General features: G+C 43.0%; 1 protein-coding gene across 11 annotated transcripts in view; it reads left to right on the plus strand.

The window, feature by feature from the left end:
- Nucleotides 1-17,060, plus strand: part of FOXP1 (forkhead box P1) — a 379,323-nt gene that overhangs the window by 319,757 nt on the left and 42,506 nt on the right. For all 11 annotated transcript variants that reach the window (XM_033071478.1, XM_033071484.1, XM_033071483.1 and 8 more), the window contains one exon: nucleotides 12,836-12,940. In XM_033071478.1, the coding sequence (XP_032927369.1) occupies nucleotides 12,836-12,940 (105 nt within the window). The remainder of the gene's footprint in view (nucleotides 1-12,835; nucleotides 12,941-17,060) is intronic.

Here is a 17,060-nt window from a genome sequence, read left to right on the forward strand (position 1 = left end):
TGTGTTTTAGGGGGTTCCTGATCCCACAGGTCAGGTTGGGAGGCTGCTCCAGACCTGCGAGACAGGAGGCACCTGTGTTAGAATCAGCAGGCGAGCAGCAGATCTGCTCTGTATCTTGGGTAAAAAAAAAACCACATTCTGGTTATAAACAGGGGGTTTAAAATAGCAGGAGCAGTAGCTATTGGCTGCCTGGCGTGCCCACGCGTCGCCGTGCCAGCCCAGGCTGGGGTTCTGCACAGGCTGCAGGGACACAGCTCTGGTGACACTGGTGGCACTGCCCACTGCATGCAGGGCTGCTGTGCTTGGGGCCCCAGTGACAGCAGCATTTCTCCTACATGACTAAAAAGCAAATGGTAGGTGGGTGACCAAAGTCATCCAGGATGTCCAAAAAGCAAAAATACATTCAAAAGCATGAGGCACCCTCCCTCCTGGGCCAGGGAACCCTGTGGTGCTGAGCTTGGTTTCTGCATGTATGGCTTCCCTGGGAATGAAACAATTCCAGCTATAAATAATGGGTTAATGCTTTCATTCATTTGGGCTTTAAATGTATATTACATCTATGCTTTTGTCCCACATTTTGCCCAGTTTCTCTAAGTAGCAGCAGCAGCAGCTCTGGGGTTTGGTGCACAGCAATCTGTTAAGGAGATAAATAATCTGCTTTGGCATGACACTCCTACTCTCCTCTTTAATTTGTCTTACACAAGGAAAATTATAATTAAATCATTCAGGGTAAACCCTTGAGTGTAGAGAAGGAAAAAACACACTTTGGTAAAGATTGCCAATAGAGACCAACTTCCCTGTTGTGCCGTGCAGAGACATTTATCAATATTCAGCACTATTAAAGAGAGAACATTTCGTGTGATTTGTGAGGCGGATGCCAAAGCTCAAATCAAGGCTTGTTAAGATCCTTTCCCCATGCAATCATGGGCATTCAACATCATTAGAATTCAGCACTGACTGTGTGTTTCATGCTTTGATTTTACTCAGACAATTTAATAATGTTTATTGTGCTGATTATATATATAAATTCACTCAATGCAATAAACATACCTCAGTCATCAGAACCCTAAGGGAAATATTTAGTTATAGATACTTGTATTCATTCAGGATAAGGGAAAGTGAGACCATCAACCAGCATGCAAACCTCTCATCATCTTATCAGCATTTGGGTTTCTTCAGTAACAAGCAGTTTTTCTCTACACAAGTAAATAAATAAATAACAGGAGCCAGTTAAGTACATCTGCTGTGCTTAGAGATGTCAGGGCCAGTACCCACTTTCCATCTTGTTCCACTACATCTTATTTGGGAGAAACTTGGCTATTTTCTTAAGAAAAGCACCAAAATAAAGTGAGGGGACACCTGGTCACTTCAGGGGGCTACTAAGTGTAAAACCTGATGAACAGTGGGCATCCTGAAACGTGCATGCTTGTGAATATTCCCCATGTGGGTAGGTTTGGAAAAGTGCAGAATCCATTGGTGCTTTGCAGTGGGCAGAGGTTGCTCCAGTTTGGGCTTGAACAGGGAGGTCTGGGGCTGCAGTGGAGCTGTTGAACACCTTGGGCTGGTCCCATCCCCTGGCACCATCCTGCACTGACTGCAGCAGGGCCAGGATGGTGGAGGCTGTACATAAACAAGTGAGTTAATGAAGGTCCAGACCTGTTAATTTAAGAAGTGCATCTGTTGTTTACCAGAGGTAAGGTGAAGAGTTGCAGTTAAAGGCTTCATATCCAAGAGTCCTTTCTCCATCTGCCAGCAGTCCCATCTCTTCCCCTCATTGCCTTTATACCCTTTCCAACTATACTTGAGTCTTGCCCTTCCACACAAGCAAGCAGCCATCTCATAGGAAAAATGGATGGGATAAACAAGCGATTTTAAAACTGCTTTTTCTTGCCAGAGTGGCAGGAGGACAGAGTCTGGAGAAGGCTCTGAAGGGAAGTGAGGAATGGCGTGGCAGACCACTGATCTGCTGCTTAGGCCTAATGCCTCGTGTTTTACTGTTGTTGTCTTCCATGCCAGCTGATCCTCCATCAAAATCCCAAGGCCCTTAGATGAGGGCATTACTAGGATTCAGCACAATTAAGAATTACAGACTTGGGTCCATTATTAATGGTTGGGATGAAACAGTTCAGCCTGCAGTCCATATGCTCCCAGGGCCCGATCCTCTCTTGGCCAGCCCCTGCACTTAGTCCCTGGCATTCATTCTGCACTGGTGCCAGCATCAGATCTGCTCAGCCGTGTCAGCTCCCCTCACTTGCTCCCTGCAGCTGATTTTAGTTCATTATCCTTCACCATCAGCAGAGTTGTGTTGGATTAGGTTACCTCAGATCCATTCTCCCTTAAGAAATAGGTGCTCCTGGGGCCTTTCCTCCCAAGAGGTATTTAGCTGCTCCGTGTACTCACACCTCATCATGACCCTTGTGGTCTGAGCAGCTCAGGTGCCTCCATCCTTGCTGTGGAGACTCAGGCTGGATGCCCAGCAGGGTATGTGATAAACCATCCTGCTTTCCGCATGGCTGCTGTCCTTCTCATTGCACCTGGAGTGGCTGTGGGGCTGCTTGGGCTGTTGGTGACAATGACACAGTGACAGCAGGGCACCAGCCTGGCCATCTCCATTTATTCTGTGCAGGTACAGTCCAAAGTGTCCCAGGATCTGATCCCTTGGCACTCACTCCCCTGCCAAAGAAATGCCACCAGTTACTTGAACGGGCTCCCCTCTGAGTCACTCTTCTGTAATCAGCTTTGAAAAAACACCGGCTGTGACTCAGACCTGGGGCTGTTAATCTTCAGTTCTGAGCCTTATCAGGCACTTTTTATTGTTCGTGCTTTTGAGATGGGGGTGTGGAGCCTCCTGTGCTCACCCGCACCCGCCGTCTGCCACGGTGCTAAATCACTTGTACAATTCCACTTGCTCCTCATTCTGCCCAGGAGCTCCTTCATCATCACACTACTCAGGGAATTCCTGCATTAAACTAAAAGCAGCTTGCTTGTTTTTCCCCTATGAAAGATGCAAAGTGAATGTTTGGTGTGGCCTCTGGCAGGAGGAGGGTGCTGGGTTTGGTTCTTGGGAAGCTGCCCTGGCGTCAGGGAGCTCCTCTCTGGTCCTGTGTAATAACCATCAGTTGTACAACTCCAAACACTAAGCTAATGTATCAAAAAGCACTTAAAATAGATTGGGTGAGCCTTGGCAGACGCCTAACAGAACTTTTCCAAATTTTAGCATATGTATTGTTTTATTCCTCCATCTGGCCAACAGATCATTGTTTGATATCTGAGTGCTTTGCATATCTCCTCCCTTTTCTTGCAACTGAGATACTTACACGTGCATTTAATACAGCTTAATGCTATTTTTACATACCGGAGAAATAGCTGATGGCTTTCTGTTAATTGCATGCACTTTGCAGTTAAACTTCTACTAAAACATTCCTGTCTAAATACTTAAAGTCCAATGAAAATTTGTCCTCTTCTTTTATTAGAGGTGTTTATGTAGTACTCTTAAAAAGGGACCTGGTTTTCGTTTACTGCACTGCGGATTTCTGTTTCTTTTTATTTCCTCCTGTGTGCAAGTTGGTCCTTCCTCAGAATTTGCTCAGGTCTGGTTGTCCTGAAGAGCTGAGCAGGGAACTGATAAAGAGCTGTGTTATTTTTTTTTTAACATATATAGCACAATCTGAGAACAGAAACAGCCTTGAAAGTGCTGTAGAAGTAGAGGACTTAAGTGACTTTTGTGTGACTGTTTTCTGTGCTGTTCAATAAAAATGGAGCAGTTAGTATGACAGCTGTTATATCATGTTATATGGTACTGCTAAGATATTGAGCAGCATTTAAAGTAAAACTCCACCATTAAGCTGTATAAACTTTATCCGTTTCGCTGTGGTTTAATGGAAAAAAAATGAGTTTCTCAATAAAATGACAACATTTTTCCCAGGTTGTAATGTTCAGTTTACAACTGTTTTTCTTTAATTCAATTTGTTTTACTTTACTTTTTCTTGGCATCTTTTTTTTTTTTTAATTTTTCTTGCAGTTTGGAGAGAGGGAAATCTCTTTTCATAGAGCAGCTAGGTACTGCTCATACCTCTCTTCCCTACTTTTCCCTTCTCCTCCCTCCCTCAACATCTTGTGCTAATCTGGAACTCTATTTTTGTCAGGCAGACATGGTTGTATTTTCAAAGTGGTGAGATGCACATTTAAATTTGGTAATCAGGATTTGTGACTCTACCTGCTGCACAGTGAGGAGTGGGGGAAGGAGCCCAAGGAAAATTCATATTGCATTGCTTGCTGCTGGAGCAACATTTCTGAAATGCCACGGGGTGTTTTTTCTGTATAGTTGGTGGTGGTAAGGTAGGAGGCCTGTAATTTCTTCTGTGTGATCAGGAAAACATATGTATATTATAAAGTAGATTCTTGTCCTTAAAAGGATGGTATAAGCCCAGGCAGTGAAACTGCTAATATGTGTTGCAGCTTGTCCTTTTGGGCTGCATGAATAAAGAGGAGAGCTATTCCTTTGGGAAACAATCTTGGGAACTGAGCAACAGATCCGCTAGCCAGCGAATTCTTTTTAACTGTAATTTTCCTTTTTGTGTATACTCAAAAATAACATCGCGATGGGCCCTTAAATACCATTTCATACACAGAGCACAATTTCCACAGCACAGGTGGTGCTAATATAGGACAGTCCCCTAGGCACTTGTCGCCAGGAGTTGTACAGCTTGTTCAGTGTCTGCATCCATATGGCAATCTGTCCCATTCATAGAAAGACATTGTAGCTGTGCCTGTGGGTGCTGTGGTCAATGTAGTGTAAAAAGTAGATTTTAACTCTGGGCAACCTATGTTCTGCTGTTTGTTTTATTGTAGAATCCAATTTATAACATAGGGGAAGAAAAATCAGCTCAGAGCAAATTCCAGAACAATCTGGCTGGCTGGGGTTTGTGTTTATTCTTGGAGCGCATGGTTAATCAGCAGGTGCACAGCCCCGCGCTCCGCGCGCTCTAATGAACAGTTTACAGGAAGTCTTGCTCGGAAGAAACATTTTCCTTGTTGTTTATACTGTGAATTAACTCAGAAGTTGCAAAGCTGTAAACGATGTTAGCTGGCCATGTATGTCATGCAAGTCTGTTCTGTACTTCTTGTGTTTTTTTGGCTTTCTTTCCCACTTTTGTATGGTTTTCCCTGGGTGTGGGATGCTCGGGGAGGATGCCGAGCTTCTCTGTGCTCTGAGAGGGGCAAATCATGGCAAAGAGGCCCTCCCAAAAAGCAAGGTGAAGTTCTAGTGTTGCCCAGCAGTTCAGATCTAAATGCATGAATGTGATTTGTGGCTGCTCTGTACCTATCAGTCCAATGCCAAGTGTTGTTCTGTTTTAGTGGGACTATTTGTTATGCCTCTTAGTAAACACAAACAAATAGACCGCCTAGCACCTGCAACAGCATATGATATTTACACTACCTGTGTGATTCAGCATGCTTCCCTGGGGAAGCAGTCTTGTGTCCTCTCAATTTTAGTGCTTTTTTAAACAGCATTCTTCCAAGGGGAAAGCATGTGGCAGAGAGAATGCAATGCTCAAGCTGTACTTCTCCCATGGAGTCATTATTTATCTTAATTATATTTTTATAAACATTTCCCCAAGGGCACTTTGCTGCTGCTGCAGGGGCGTGGGGTGGGCGAAAGCCCCCCCAGTAAGCTGCTAGGCTGTGTGTGATGTGACAGTCACCTTCTGCACAGGTTTTGTTGTGCCTGTGGGACAGGGGTGAAAAATACTGACGTGAATAATCCCTGTTAATCATATTTGTTGACGTATCACCGGTTTATATAAGAGTGGAAGACTTGCCTCAACTCTAAATGTAACAGAATAGAATTTTGTTGAACAAGAATAGATCTTGTTTCTCAGTGTTTTCTTTTACTATAAATTTAAATGTTACAACAGAATATAAATTACAGTAAAATAAGGTTGGCAAACAGTATCTTTTTACAAAGTATGTATGTTCGTTGGTAATTTTACACCTCAGCCTCAGTGAAGTCCAAGGTCTAATCCTGTGTTTTTATACTTGTGTGTGTTCTTAAAAGGGTTGCTGAATTGGGGCCAAAGCTTTGCCATTGCCACCTCCCTCTGCCATGCGAATTGGGTGTGTAAGAGGGATGGGATTGCTGTGCTGAAAGTCAGTGTTAAAAAAAAAAAAAACCAAACTGAAAAAAAACCCCACAGAACATCCCCCTAGCCCTAAAAACCCAAGAAAGTGGTTGGATCACATTTTTTTCCTAATTAAACTAAGATACTGAATCAATCCGTTTTAATCTGAATAAATTAGGAGACTGTTCAGAGAGGAATAAAATGTGATTTAGCAGGGATAAGTAGAAAGTAGCCCAGCTAGGAAATCAAAATTCCAAACTGCGGGTTTGACATGACACGTCAGCTGCTCAGCATCGGTTGTGTGGGAAATGGCTGAGGCATAATCGGGGTTGAGAAATTAAGGTGGGACACTCTGTGCCATGTCTTACTCAAAAAAGGTAAATGCAGTCATGGGAGGCATAAACATGCATGTTGCATCCGAGTCCTTTTTTTTTTTTTCCTGTTCTGCTTTATGCAGAACCAGTTAAACCACATTGAGTGTGATGTACAATTGGCCACTCTCTTGCAGAAAGGATAAAGAGAAGCTGGAGCAAATATAGAGGAGAGCAGCTAGGATGATAAAGGAGTTGGAGGGAATAGGCTATGAAGACAGATTAAAGGGAATTAAAGATCTACACCCTGGAAAAATAGAGGCTCTAGGAGGATATGATTATGGTGTGTAAGTACATGAAGTGATGCTACAAAGAAGAAGAAGGAAAAAATTGTTCTCATTAGTTAGCAGTGCTGGAATTTAAAATCCAGCGTTTCAAATCGTGTGTGTCTGGGTATATTTGATGTACTTTTCACTACAGTACCTAGGCACAAGGTTGAAATAAAAAAAATAAGAGTTTTAAATCATAGAAAAACTCGTTAATTCAAATGCAGGAGTGGAATTTTCACCAGAGATAAGTGATGGATTTTTTTTGCAATGGGCATTTCTTTTAAATGCTCAAGAAATACATTTAATTCCTCTAAGGAAGGAGATACAGGGCAGTGACTGTCCAAGCCCTGTGGCAGTTTTCCTGCAGGGCTGGAAAAGGGGCTGCCCCTGGAAGGAGGATGTGTTAGAGTGCTGGAGGGTCATAACGTTGATTAATAATCCAAACCATCAGTGGATAGATCAAAACCAGAAGATGATGCTTATAATTATCCAGTCTGGTTCTGCTCTTTGCAGTGAGGGTGGGGGTAGAAGGGAAGGGGAATGTCAGCCAGATTTTGTCTCAGTCTTGCTGCAGATTCTCCACTGTTCTTGCAGAGCAGGGATTTAGGAAATATTGCCACAAGAGGCAGAAATGGGGGCAGTGATTTGGGGTGCACAGGTGTGTTACAGCAGCACTGCTATTTTCCTTCTTATGCTACAGGAGTACACAAGTTAGTGCACACCGATTAAGAGAGAGGATTTCAGCCTGTGGGCTGCAGTTTTAACTTGATTTGTCTTAAATTGGTGTAGTCATTTAAAATGTAATATACCATCTTGTTACTTCCAATAGGGCTTGATGTAAAACATGAGCTGCTTGTGGTCCTAGGTCTGGATGTGGACTTAAGTAGTGAGGAAGGGGAGAAGTGCCCCTCTAAAAAGCATCCAAAAATTTGCAAGCCAGCTGTATAAAGAGCTGTCACTGACCACTCTTATCAAATTCCACCTCTCCTCCAGATCCATGATCTTCTGTTAAGCTTTGTCCAGTGGTGGAGAGGCATCACCCTGCCTGGACAGCCCACTGTTTAGATAACATATCTGCTTCCTGGGCAGTTCCTGAGGCTTGGGCAGGAGCCTGAGTATCTAGAAGTTTTGAGGGGTTTTTTAATTCTTATTTGGGCTTTTCTTTAATTCACAGTTTAGAGAGGGAAGAGGTTCTGCCCACCTTACTAAAAATTTGAAGGGATTTGCACCAGTGGAACTTCACTGCAGAACACATCTCTGTTCAGTTGATTCTGTCATGAAGACAGGAACTTGCACTTCAGTACAGTTAGTACAAGGATTTAATCATTACTGCTTCCGTTTCATTTTAAAATCAGATACAGTGAGTGTTTCTGACTCAGAAAATTGTGACTTTTTCAGCAGCCTTATTCTTTTGGTGCTTTCTGATGAGCTTTAGAACTCACCAGGCAGTAACAATTCTGGGAGAGTCATGTTGGTTCCCAGTTGTGAGTCTCATTCTCCTATACAGGACCAAAATTGTGGCATTTTGCCTCAATGGCTGTGCCATTTATATCAGGAGAGGGGGAATGTTGTGAGACAGAGCCCCACACTCCTGCCTGGAGTGTACATGGATATCAGTTTCATGGCAGCTGGTAAAGATGAGGTCACTTCCCATTGACCCTGAGGAATAAAGTAAAATTAAAAAGGCAATTCTACGCTTTCTGAGGGTGCTGTCATCCAGCTCCTTGCAGAAGGAGAGCAGGAGACATGGTATTGATTTTTCAGCATGCAGGTGGCTCAGGCATGTTCTGAGCTCTGTTAGAACGTGAGCAGATGCTTCATAACTGTAATAGAAAATCAAGGATGCTTCTCTACATCACTGACTTCCCCCAGTGTTTTGGCAAAGATCGTTGGCCCAAGCAGATGTGAAAGAGAGAGAGTGGAATTATGAAGTATGTCAGCATCATGAATATTTAAAATATGGTCCACTGTGTGGCAGAAGCACAGACACTCAGGCTTCTGCTTAGCTGGATTTTATATCTACCCCATGACTTTTAGCCAGTGTGTACAAGCACAGTACCCAGTTCCATGTGGATAATAAATGTGGGTTGAATTAAACCATTTAAGGAGCACGGGGAGCTTTCATGCTGGGGCTTTGGTCACTGCTTTCCCCAATACCCAGCATGTTCCCATCTCACTTCAGGGTGTCATTTTTGCTCTCCATCAGCACTCAGCTGTCTCTCTAGCATCTCTGTCTCTTGTGCTCTTGTGTCCCAGAGTCCTGGTTCTTCCAGGATCTGTAGCACAGCAGGTGTGTTCCAAAAGGTGAGTGGCTGGCAGGAGTGAGCTGTGCCAGTAGCAGCTTTGACAGCCATCCCTGTAGGAATGGGAGGTGAAATTGCTACCAGACCCTCTGGAGATCCTTGGGGTTTTGAGGCAATGTAGGGGGAAGAAGGAAGAGGTAAAATTTCCTCTCCTGTATCCAGCAAGCCCAGAGGAGCTGTGGAAGTGCCTGTCCCTTCTCCCCTCTGTACTGGAAACAGAGCTGGAGGCAGCAGAAAAAAAGTGGACACTTACACAGTTTTCAGCCTCACACATGGACTTTGTTACTGTGTTGTATGTAATGAATAAGTGACTTAAGCAAGACATTTCACTTGCCAGCTTGTTCTTTGCTGTACTTCAATGCAGTAATGCATCACTATTGCATTATTTGGAAGTAATTCTATTCTATTAACTATTTTTTATGCAAGTACCTTGCAAAGAGAAAAAACCCCCACATTGTCTTGAATTTAAATCATTTATTCCTTCACTACTTTGAAAATTATGTCTTGTTATAAAATTCATTTCCACTAACTGATGTTGCATCACCAGTACCCCACCATGAATATGCATTCCTGGGAAGGAGAGGGTGACAGAAACAAACACCTACTCTAATGTGTCATTAGAAATCAAACAGACCTAAAACTTGCTTCTGCTTGCCAATGCTCAGATCTTCTAAAAGTCTGTCTCCAGCAGCGAGACCAAGGATGCATCCAGATTACAGAAGCTGTGCTTGCTTGCAGGCGAAATACCAGTGAACAATTTCAGATTATAGGTTTGCGTTGTGCTCACAAAGCTGTTTATTTATGTACAGGATTAAAGTCTTCTTTTTCCACCTCTATTTGCTCAAACAAAGTGAGCACTTAGATCAGTTCAACAGAGTTCTCCATTCATTTCCACTGGCTGTATCCTTTGTGCGTTACATCCGCCTGTGTATAAACCCGCTCTTTGTTTTATTTTGAGGTGCTTCTTCAGGCTCTATCAGGGAACAAGTGGCAACCTATAACATCTTCAAAAGTGGGATGGATGAAATAGCAGTAATCTGATAGTGACACATAAAGGTCACTGAAAGGCACTGCTGAAACCTCCCTGAGCAGAATGGGAGTCGCTGCCTTCGGAGTGGCACAGTGCCTGCAGAGGGGGCTGGCATTTGTCTTTCAGGACTGAGGGTTTTTCCTCTTTGAAATGTCTTATTTTTGGTAGGTTGAAGTAGTTCCTCCTCTTGGTTGAATGGCAGTGGAAGCTCTGCGTGGGTGTTAAGCGTGTTACGCACAGCATCGCGTTAGCAAAGTGACCTTTTTACAGTCAGCACCAGCCCTCATGGTTATTGACAGCACGAGCCTTTGACATCCTGAGCATCATTCAGAGTTTGATACTGTCCTGGTCATTCCGTCATTTTCTTTGGACACAATACCAGGGTGTCATGTCCTACATAGTTTGTCTGGTCTCGTGCAAGTTCCCTGGAAAGAAAGGAGATTTGCGCTCGGATTTAAAAAATAAATACAAATCTCGGTAGGGCTCTTTCCGTTGACTTGGCCATGGCCTTTAGGCTCTCACAGAGAAACTTTAAAAATCCCTGCTGGGGGTTTAAGCCATGTGACTCCTGTTGATATTATAATGAGATTTACAGTGCTTAAACCCCACGGGGGACTGACTCCTTAGTTGGCCATCACAAGTCCCAGTGTGTGGGTAACATGCACTGGGCAGATTCATACGCTGCTTTTTTTTGGTTTTGTTTTTTGTTCTTCCAAACACACTGAAATCATAACTCTCATATGTCATTTTTATGGACTTTAATGGAGTGTTAACATGAAAGCCTCCTTTCTCACCCTTTGCTGTATCCAGGTACAGAAACAGATGATAAACCCCATTATTTTCTGAATTTTCTGATGTGTGTAGAGGATGTTGGACCATATGCCTGTTTGGCTTGGTTGGATGGTGTTTTTCAGCCATTCTTCTTCTTCTTCCTCAGCTGAGGAAGTGTGTGGTGTAGCATTTTTTTAATTTCCTTGAAAAGAATGCATCTGTTCCCTAGTTCTTTTTGAAACTTTACAGATTCTCCTCACTTGAACATTTTTTTAAAGACTGATTCAATTAAACCACTCTAGTATTCATATATAGAGTGCCTGAGTAAGGCTCCTCACCTACTGTTGTGTTTTTAGGAAATTAGTTTTCAAATATATATATTTATGTTTGAAGGACTATTTATAAACAGCCAAAAATAAGATATTAATGAAATAATAAATTAAATTAATGTAAAACTCACAATACCTTTTCTAGTCAGTACTTTTTAATTTTTTTTAAAATGTAAAATAATTTTATAAAACACCTTTAGTAATCTTCAGATTCTCTTTGGGCTTAAAGTCAAAAAATTTCAGAATCTGGGCAGGAATTTCTCTTCCAACTAGTTTGCATTTGGGATGACATCTCAGGAGTGTATTTACAGTGATCTGGCTACCCAGTGCATCTGAAATGATATAAGAGCACAATTTTGTTGGAGTGCACAGATAGATAATATTACAGAAGAAGAAAAAACAGCATTTCCACGTGTGTATAAAAGTAAAATGGCAAAAAGTAGGCATTTATCCATACCATTACCTGTAATCCAGGATGAAGTAAGTCATAAAAGCCACACCTAGATGCTGGTATGTGTTCATATCCTTTGTGTATGTTTGAAGTCCATAATACAGCACAGACATACTGTAGCAAAAAGATTTGCCATGAAAAATACATACATGTGTGAGCATAAAATAGAGATTTCAATATTATTTTGACATTTTGCTTTTAAAGTCATCTAAGGTTATGGAGATTGTTGCAAAAAATAATTCCTTTCCTTACGAAGTTTCCATGCAGAAGTCGAATAAAGAAGATATTTTAGAATATGGTTCATCAGTGAGTGCAACAGATACATTTCCCTGAGCACCACATGGCCTGGATCAAAGCGTCTCATGACTTGGATCAGTGCAGCCAAATCATTACGTATTGATTGGAATCCCGCTGAAGGATTAACCCCTTAGTGCTCATATGAATTTTTTGCTTTAACCCAGGGTTCAGTAGTTAGGAGGCTTTCCTGCCCAATCTTGGGCAAGGTTAATAGCCCCCACTAACCCCTCGTACTGAGGAATCTTTCTGATTGCATGCCCCCTCTTCTTTATGGCCAATTTTACATTTGAAAATACATCTCAAATCTTCTTTCATGCGATATAAGGGGGCCGTATTTGTGCAATGAAACAGCCTGTAAGAACAAGGAAAAAAAATCAACTGGAAAAGAAACCAACCCAGTAAATAAATAACATGGTGGGAAAGCCAAGGCTGCAAATTTGATGCTTTTCCTTTCTCTAGCCATGAGGAAAGCCTCAGGTCCGGCTGTGTTATGGTGTAATGGGACACTGCTGTATGGAGATGACTTCTCGATGAAGATGAATTGTAAATATGCAATGTTCATAAATTTTTTAGCAAAATATCAAGCAGGATATTAAGCAGGTCTGTCAAATGATTTCTCCCCCGTCCATGTTAATTTAAATTCTTTACAAACCTCTTAATTAATGAATGAAATGTAGGAGGATAACTAAGTAAGAATGACACATGTTTCAAACTGCAAACGGTATTTAATTCTGTTTTGAAAAACCCTGGGCAAGAGTCAGGCGGGTATTGTGAGCTGTTGGGGATGCTTCAGGATCTGGAGTTTGCTTCTCTTTGGGAGTCTTTGCGAGGATGAATTGTTACAGTACCTTCAGTTCACAGCACTTTTTCTCTCTCCTCTTTCCCCCTGCAGTTTATCCCACGAGGAGCACTCACACAGCCACCCGCTGTACGGACACGGCGTATGCAAATGGCCGGGCTGTGAAGCAGTATGTGAAGACTTCCAGTCGTTCCTAAAGTAAGGATGGTTTTTTTGGCACTTGCATTGTACAGAAAGCATGCCCTGAAATTTTGTGTGCTGTCACTCACCCTGGGCCTGATGCAAAGCCCATTGAAGTCAACAGAGAGCTCCCTTTCACTTCAGTGGCTTTTGGATCAGGCTCAAGAACGTTTTAACAGGGGATAGTAAATTAGCCCCATGGGGAAATTATGGTCTTGCTCAGTGTATTGCTATAAAGCAGTGTTTGCAGTTCCGCAGCTTTTTTTATTTTATTTTATTTAAATAATTTTTAAGTTGCAGTATCGATCATGTAAATAATAAAACCTTGTTTTAACCTTGATTTCACTTTAATTTAGAAATCTAGTCTTAAATTAACTCCGTAATTGAACAGAGAATTGCAGAACATCACGTGAAATTTAATTTATGTCAAATAAGTAACTAATGAACAAAGTCTACACTACTAAAAATAAACTATAATTATATTAATTGGGCCCCTGCAGTTTGCTGCAGACCTTTTCCTTGCTGCCAAAGAACACAGTTTTACGCGTTGCATAAACAGGGCATTATGGACTAGTGTGTGGTAGTGCGTGCATCCCGATGCAGAGAAGGACCTCAGAGCCCTAATAGCTTACACATGGCTGCTCCACAGCTAAACCATCAACCTCACCCCTGTTCCCATCACAAAAGAGTTCTTTGTCTGGGTGGGACACCAGGTACACACGTGCTGGGGATGCATCCAGGTTACCAAAGGTTTGTCCTGATCTTTGCTCAAATTCTGTGGCTGGTCAGTTGTAAGACCACTAAAGACCAGCCACCCAAGCAATGTTTGTGATTTAAATGCACAAAGGGACAGTTTTTTCTCCCATGTAGAGTAGTGGTCTCATGAAGTTAGTCCACATAAATACATGAGGTTCTTCAGGATGAATGGGTAGACTTAGTCCCAACAGGTTCAGATGTACCTGCTGTTTCTGGGGCGGTTCCTTGGATTTTTATGTGAGAGAGGGAAGGGCAAAAGCAAGCACAGGATGTTTGTTGGGTGATGGTAGATGATACAGATAGGGTTTTGCTCTCAGAACAGAATGGAACAGTTGTGGTTCCACTGGCAAAACCCTCCTGAGTTCGTAGGAGCAGCGCTGGTCCTACTATAAACGTGTTACAAGTGAGGAATGGTACAGTAATGAGAAGGTTCTCATTACAAGAGGATTACAAAATAAGAAGGTGCTAGTCATAAATTTCCATGAAGGGTGGCCTCATTCCTTGTAATTCATCCTGTTGTTCACTTAAGTGAAATAAATGCTAATCTTGCCATACTTGCCAGCTCATTCATATTCATATGCCATACTATAGCATTTAGACCTTTAAAACAATTCTCATCTTTACTGCACTAAGTGCAAGGGAAAGGTGCTGTGGTAGCCTTAGATAGCAGAATAATGTGTGTGGTCTCATATGGTCAAATTGTGCCACCTTTGCTTCCTGTGCTAGTCCAGTGTTCCAGGTGAGAGCAGCTGCTCTCAGGAAAATTCCATAGGAATCTTGAGTGGTCTGCTAGAGGTGGCCATGCATAGAAAACACAGCCCTTAATCATCACAAGCATGGATAGAGGCAGAGCTGATTTTTATATGGTATTTTAGAGATATTTCAGTACATAGACCCAGTTTATCTGAAGGAGATATTGTAGCAATCTGTAGTTAGAAATAACCTGAAAACTGTCACCAGCCCAGGCTGGACTACAAGCTGCTCCATCAGTTCTAGTTTTTTCACCATCAGTCTAGTTTTTGCCTCCATTGATACCTTCCATCCTTTCAGATATTTCCTGTGAATTTCCTAAACTCATCAGCTCATGTAAATTTTCTAATTATCCGAATGCTGCAGTGTCCAAAGTCTTACTATTCAGAGTGATGTTTAACCTAGAACAAATGCAGAAAGGGATGTCCCTGAGCAGTGTATTAACACTGCTTCATAAAATACCATAGCCTTCCATGTCTCCTGTGGAGCATCTGTCCTTAAATTATGTTGCCACTTATCAGAAGTCATTACTCAATGAATAGATAACAGGTAGAGGGTTGAAGTTTCTTTCTGATACTTGTATAATGTGTGGCACTCTTTTGACGGTCCCCTCAAGAGAAAAGCTCTTGTTTACCAAGTGAAATACAGCCTGTGTATCAAGTATTGCTTAATTTCACTTACCTTGTGAAAAGGCAAAGGGAAGTTATATGTGGAATGAAAGCCCTGTATGACAATAAAATGATTCTTCAGTTAAGGGAGAAAAAAGGACTTGCAGGTCTAAAACATGGTTCATTTCTTTTCCTCCTGAGGAAGAAATATCATAACTGTTGGTAAATCAAAACCAGAGATTTGACACTCTTCTGTGATCGTTCTGTAGTGTTTGTTCCCAAGGTGAGGTACACCACAGGGCCCTTGATTTCAAAGATAAATACTGTACAAATAACGATCCTAGTTGTCTTTCACTCACAGCCAACAGGAGGATGCTTATCAGAACCAGCAGATACACGGGCTATTGTACACATTTATTTCCCTATTTCTTTTTGAAATAAGTTGCAGTTTTAGCATGGTTAGTGTTGTGTTTCTTTCTTGAACCCATCAGCCATTGGTTCTCATGTGATGCAGCACCAGTTAGACCTGACTGATAGCAGCAGGGGCTGCTGCTCTGCCTAATGAAACAGCAGCACCCTGCATGCTCCAGAATACTCCCTGAGCCTAAAAACAAAAACAAGTCCAGTCTCAGGGCGGTGACCCTGTGGCCTCTGCCAAGCTGCAGGGAGCAAGGTGAGGGCTGGAGGGTGCACACGTGTCTGGCCTGTTAACCAGGGCTCGCCTCGCAGGCGGCAGCCAAAGGAGCAGCTCGCAGCACAGAGCGACTTTCCTGCAGAATTGACTATATCCTTGATTTCATTTGCATGTGTTTAAGGACCGTTGAAGATAGAAATTTATACCCCTTATGCAGCAAGTTGTTCAGGAAATCCCGGCTGGAGGGAGGGTGGTTTATTCAGCAGGGTAGCCAGGTATCCAGGGCAAAAAAAATGAAGAAGAATGAATAGGGTTTTATTATTCCTCCCCCCTCTTATTTTTTTTCTTATAATTTGATTGTGGGTTAGACGTGCTTAATCCCGGCTGTACCATTTTTAAATCAAATGTATTCTTTAAAAGAAAGGACGCAGACCTTTGGAGAGACCTGGCAATCCTGTCTTGCAGTGATGCTGGTAATCTGCTTCATGTGCATTTAACTTTGATGAAACGAAGGGGAGTTTATGTGAAAGAAACTACTAAGTGCACTCTGTAATGTTTTCACAAGTGTTTTTATCATGGTAACATCTTGTTTACTTTAGTTGCCTGCCTAAAACTACTTGGAACATGTTAAGAAAACATTTCGAGAAAGCTTCTACAAAGAGGCTTTTGTTTAGCAGCAACTGTGAGACTGCTCGGCTCACAAAGGTGTTAACTTTCAACCCCTTAAGCACTTCCACATGAAATTCCAGCAACTATGTTTGTGGTTTTGGAAAAACAAAGTGCATATTAAAGAAACCAGGTATATGCTAATACATGTTGAAGTAGGCCGGAAATCATAAATTGTTTCAAAGGCATTAATTGCGCTGGTTTGCATGGCAGAGCGTTCTGCACTGAAACCATCGGCACGGCGCGGATTTAATGGAGCAGGCAGCGAGGGCAAGGCTGGGCTGTGCGTGGGTGTTTTGGGGTTCTGTAGAGCCGGTGGGCCCCCCCGGGGAAGGGGAAGAAGCTGCGGGTGCGGGCCCGTCCCGTGCGGGGGGACCCGGCCGGAGCCGGCGGTGCCGAGCGCGGCCCGCGGGGGAACGGGGCCGGGGCCGGCGGTGCCAGCGCCTCCCGAGCCTCCCCAGAGCCGGGCAGGGGGCTCGGGACCCCCGCGGCGGCCAGCCCGGGGTGGCCCAAATCCCACAGTGCCCTCTAGTGCTCCCGGGAATGCTGCTGGGAGCGGCAGAGGCACCGGGAGCATCCCCGGAGCGTCCCCGGGAGCGGCGGCATCCCCGGCACTGCCCCTCCCGAGCCGGCCAGCGCCGGGCCAGCTCCAAACATCCCCTGAAACCCTATTCCATCATTTTTTAAAACCGATTTATTCAATTGTTTATTTTTTATTCTTTAT

The sequence above is a fragment of the Catharus ustulatus genome, chromosome 13 (genome assembly GCF_009819885.2).
Source record: "Catharus ustulatus isolate bCatUst1 chromosome 13, bCatUst1.pri.v2, whole genome shotgun sequence".
Lineage (NCBI taxonomy): Eukaryota > Metazoa > Chordata > Aves > Passeriformes > Turdidae > Catharus > Catharus ustulatus.